The sequence below is a fragment of the Perkinsus marinus genome, assembly GCF_000006405.1.
Source record: "Perkinsus marinus ATCC 50983 genomic scaffold scf_1104296969868, whole genome shotgun sequence".
Lineage (NCBI taxonomy): Eukaryota > Perkinsozoa > Perkinsida > Perkinsidae > Perkinsus > Perkinsus marinus.
The window spans coordinates 1-1,574 of record NW_003202633.1 but is presented as its reverse complement, the minus strand read 5'-3'; the positions used below and the strand labels follow the sequence as shown (position 1 = coordinate 1,574).

The following is a 1,574-nucleotide window of genomic DNA, read 5'->3' as shown; positions in this document are numbered from 1 at the left end:
AGAGTGAGTGAAAACCCATAGAGTCATCTCGACGACACTGTTGGGTTGATAAACAGAGACCTCTCTCGGCAGCGGTGTTACTGTCAGACACCCCCCCCCCCCACGTTCACTCTGATCACCGTACTATAGCTCTGCACAGGGCAGGTGTATCAGCAATTAGGAGATTGATGAAACCAACCCGCCACATTTCAGACTCTACAAATCAACAGGAATAGGAATGAAACGAAATAACTAGCACTCTTAATAGTGTCTAAAGTTCCTCTTCTGATGGATCCACGCCCTTTATTCCCAATAACTCGACGTTGAATACCAAAGTAGCGCCACCAGGGATGATACCACCAGCACCATGCTTACCGTACCTACAACGTGACCATGGTGATGAACTCGTGCATTGGTACATCGTGCTTACCCCTTGCCACTGGGAATAGTAATACGCCAGAGCTCTCCAGGGCACATTCCGACTAGGCCCTCATCCCACCCTTTAATGACACGGCCTGATACGACGATGTACGCCTACAGACAGTAAGGAATCTTACCGGCTCCAAGGGGTATCTCGAAAGGGCGATTCCTGTCTCTACTAGAGTCGAACTTCTTGCCATCCTGCAGGGTCCAACCAGTGTAGTGGACCGAGATCGAATCACCCTTCTTAGTGGGTCGAGCACACTGTTTCTCAATCAACTTATCAACAACTGAAATCACCCATCAGGCAACACTCAACCATTCCGCATAAAGATACCTACCCAAATCAGCATTTTCCGGTAGGTTAACGGCCGGCTCGGGAGCTACATCCTCAGCACCGACGAGGAAAATGGATAGAGCGCACGCCGCTAGAGCGAAAATAGAACGCATTGTTCTTAACAAAGGCTACAGAGGGAAGCTCACGTTTATAGGAGACGACCATTAACACGAGAACAGATTCGCTAGAAACACGATAACGAGGCGACACCAGTCGCGTCTACTGTAAAATAATGATGAAAACAATCACTCAACAAGAAGAACTTTCATAACATTGACAGCTCCGGGTGTCTCCTCTCTCATACCATGAACAGCTACAACCTTCTCACCGACTCTAGCAAAGCCCATCTGTTTAGCATGCTCAAGAGCATTATGAATGATTCTGTCTGAACCCTGGAAAGAGGGCACCTGTAGAGCTCTGACACCCCGGACTATACTCAAAGACCTCATCGTCGATAAGGATGTGGACAAGGCGAGCACGGGTTGGGCCGGACGATACTTCGTCAATAGACGAGCGGTGGCACCCGTTTCTGTTATAGCTATAATTAAACCACAGTTTGTCTCAGCCGCGAGGTCAACAGCAGCCGAGCAAACAGCTTCAGGCGTGCAGAGCCCAGAGGGGCTGTGATTCAGTACCCGAGTACGAATCCTCAAGAATAAGGCGTCGTAGTCAATAGCCTTCTCAGCCTCTTCACAGATACGACGCTGAATGGTAAGAGATTCAACGGGGAACTTCCCACCAGCAGTCTCCCCAGAGAGCATGACACCATCGGTACCATCGAGAACAGCGTTGGCAACATCACTGACCTCAGCACGAGTAGGCCTGGGATTCTCGATCA

At 49.6% G+C, this 1,574-nt stretch overlaps 2 protein-coding genes across 2 annotated transcripts; both read right to left on the bottom strand.

Moving 5' to 3' along the window:
• Positions 1 to 219: 219 nt before the first annotated feature.
• Positions 220 to 870, bottom strand: Pmar_PMAR001824 (FK506-binding protein 2B precursor, putative). The gene is made up of 4 exons (XM_002767795.1): positions 741 to 870; positions 537 to 689; positions 410 to 494; positions 220 to 359 (listed from the first exon to the last, which is right to left on the bottom strand). Exons 1-4 carry the CDS (start codon positions 847 to 849, stop codon positions 251 to 253), a joined length of 456 nt encoding a protein of 151 aa, XP_002767841.1. The 5' UTR covers positions 850 to 870; the 3' UTR covers positions 220 to 250.
• Positions 871 to 981: 111 nt separating this feature from the next.
• Positions 982 to 1,542, bottom strand: Pmar_PMAR001823 (pyruvate kinase I, putative; the record flags this gene model as incomplete). The annotated part of the gene is made up of 1 exon (XM_002767794.1): positions 982 to 1,542. A coding segment is annotated over one exon (561 nt), but the record flags the coding sequence as incomplete, so codon positions are not given.
• Between the last annotated feature and the right edge of the window lie 32 nt (positions 1,543 to 1,574).

What these genes read in the sequence shown, in the direction of transcription:
- Pmar_PMAR001824 (XM_002767795.1), bottom strand. Translation starts at nt 849, where the DNA reads ATGCGTTCTATTTTCGCTCTAGCGGCGTGCGCTCTATCCATTTTCCTC. An exon ending in CGAGATACCCCTTGGAGCCG is followed by an intron (nt 495 to 536) that starts GTAAGATTCCTT and finishes TCGTCGTATCAG; the next exon opens with GCCGTGTCATTAAAGGGTGG. An exon ending in ACTATTCCCAGTGGCAAGGG is followed by an intron (nt 360 to 409) that starts GTAAGCACGATG and finishes GTCACGTTGTAG; the next exon opens with GTACGGTAAGCATGGTGCTG.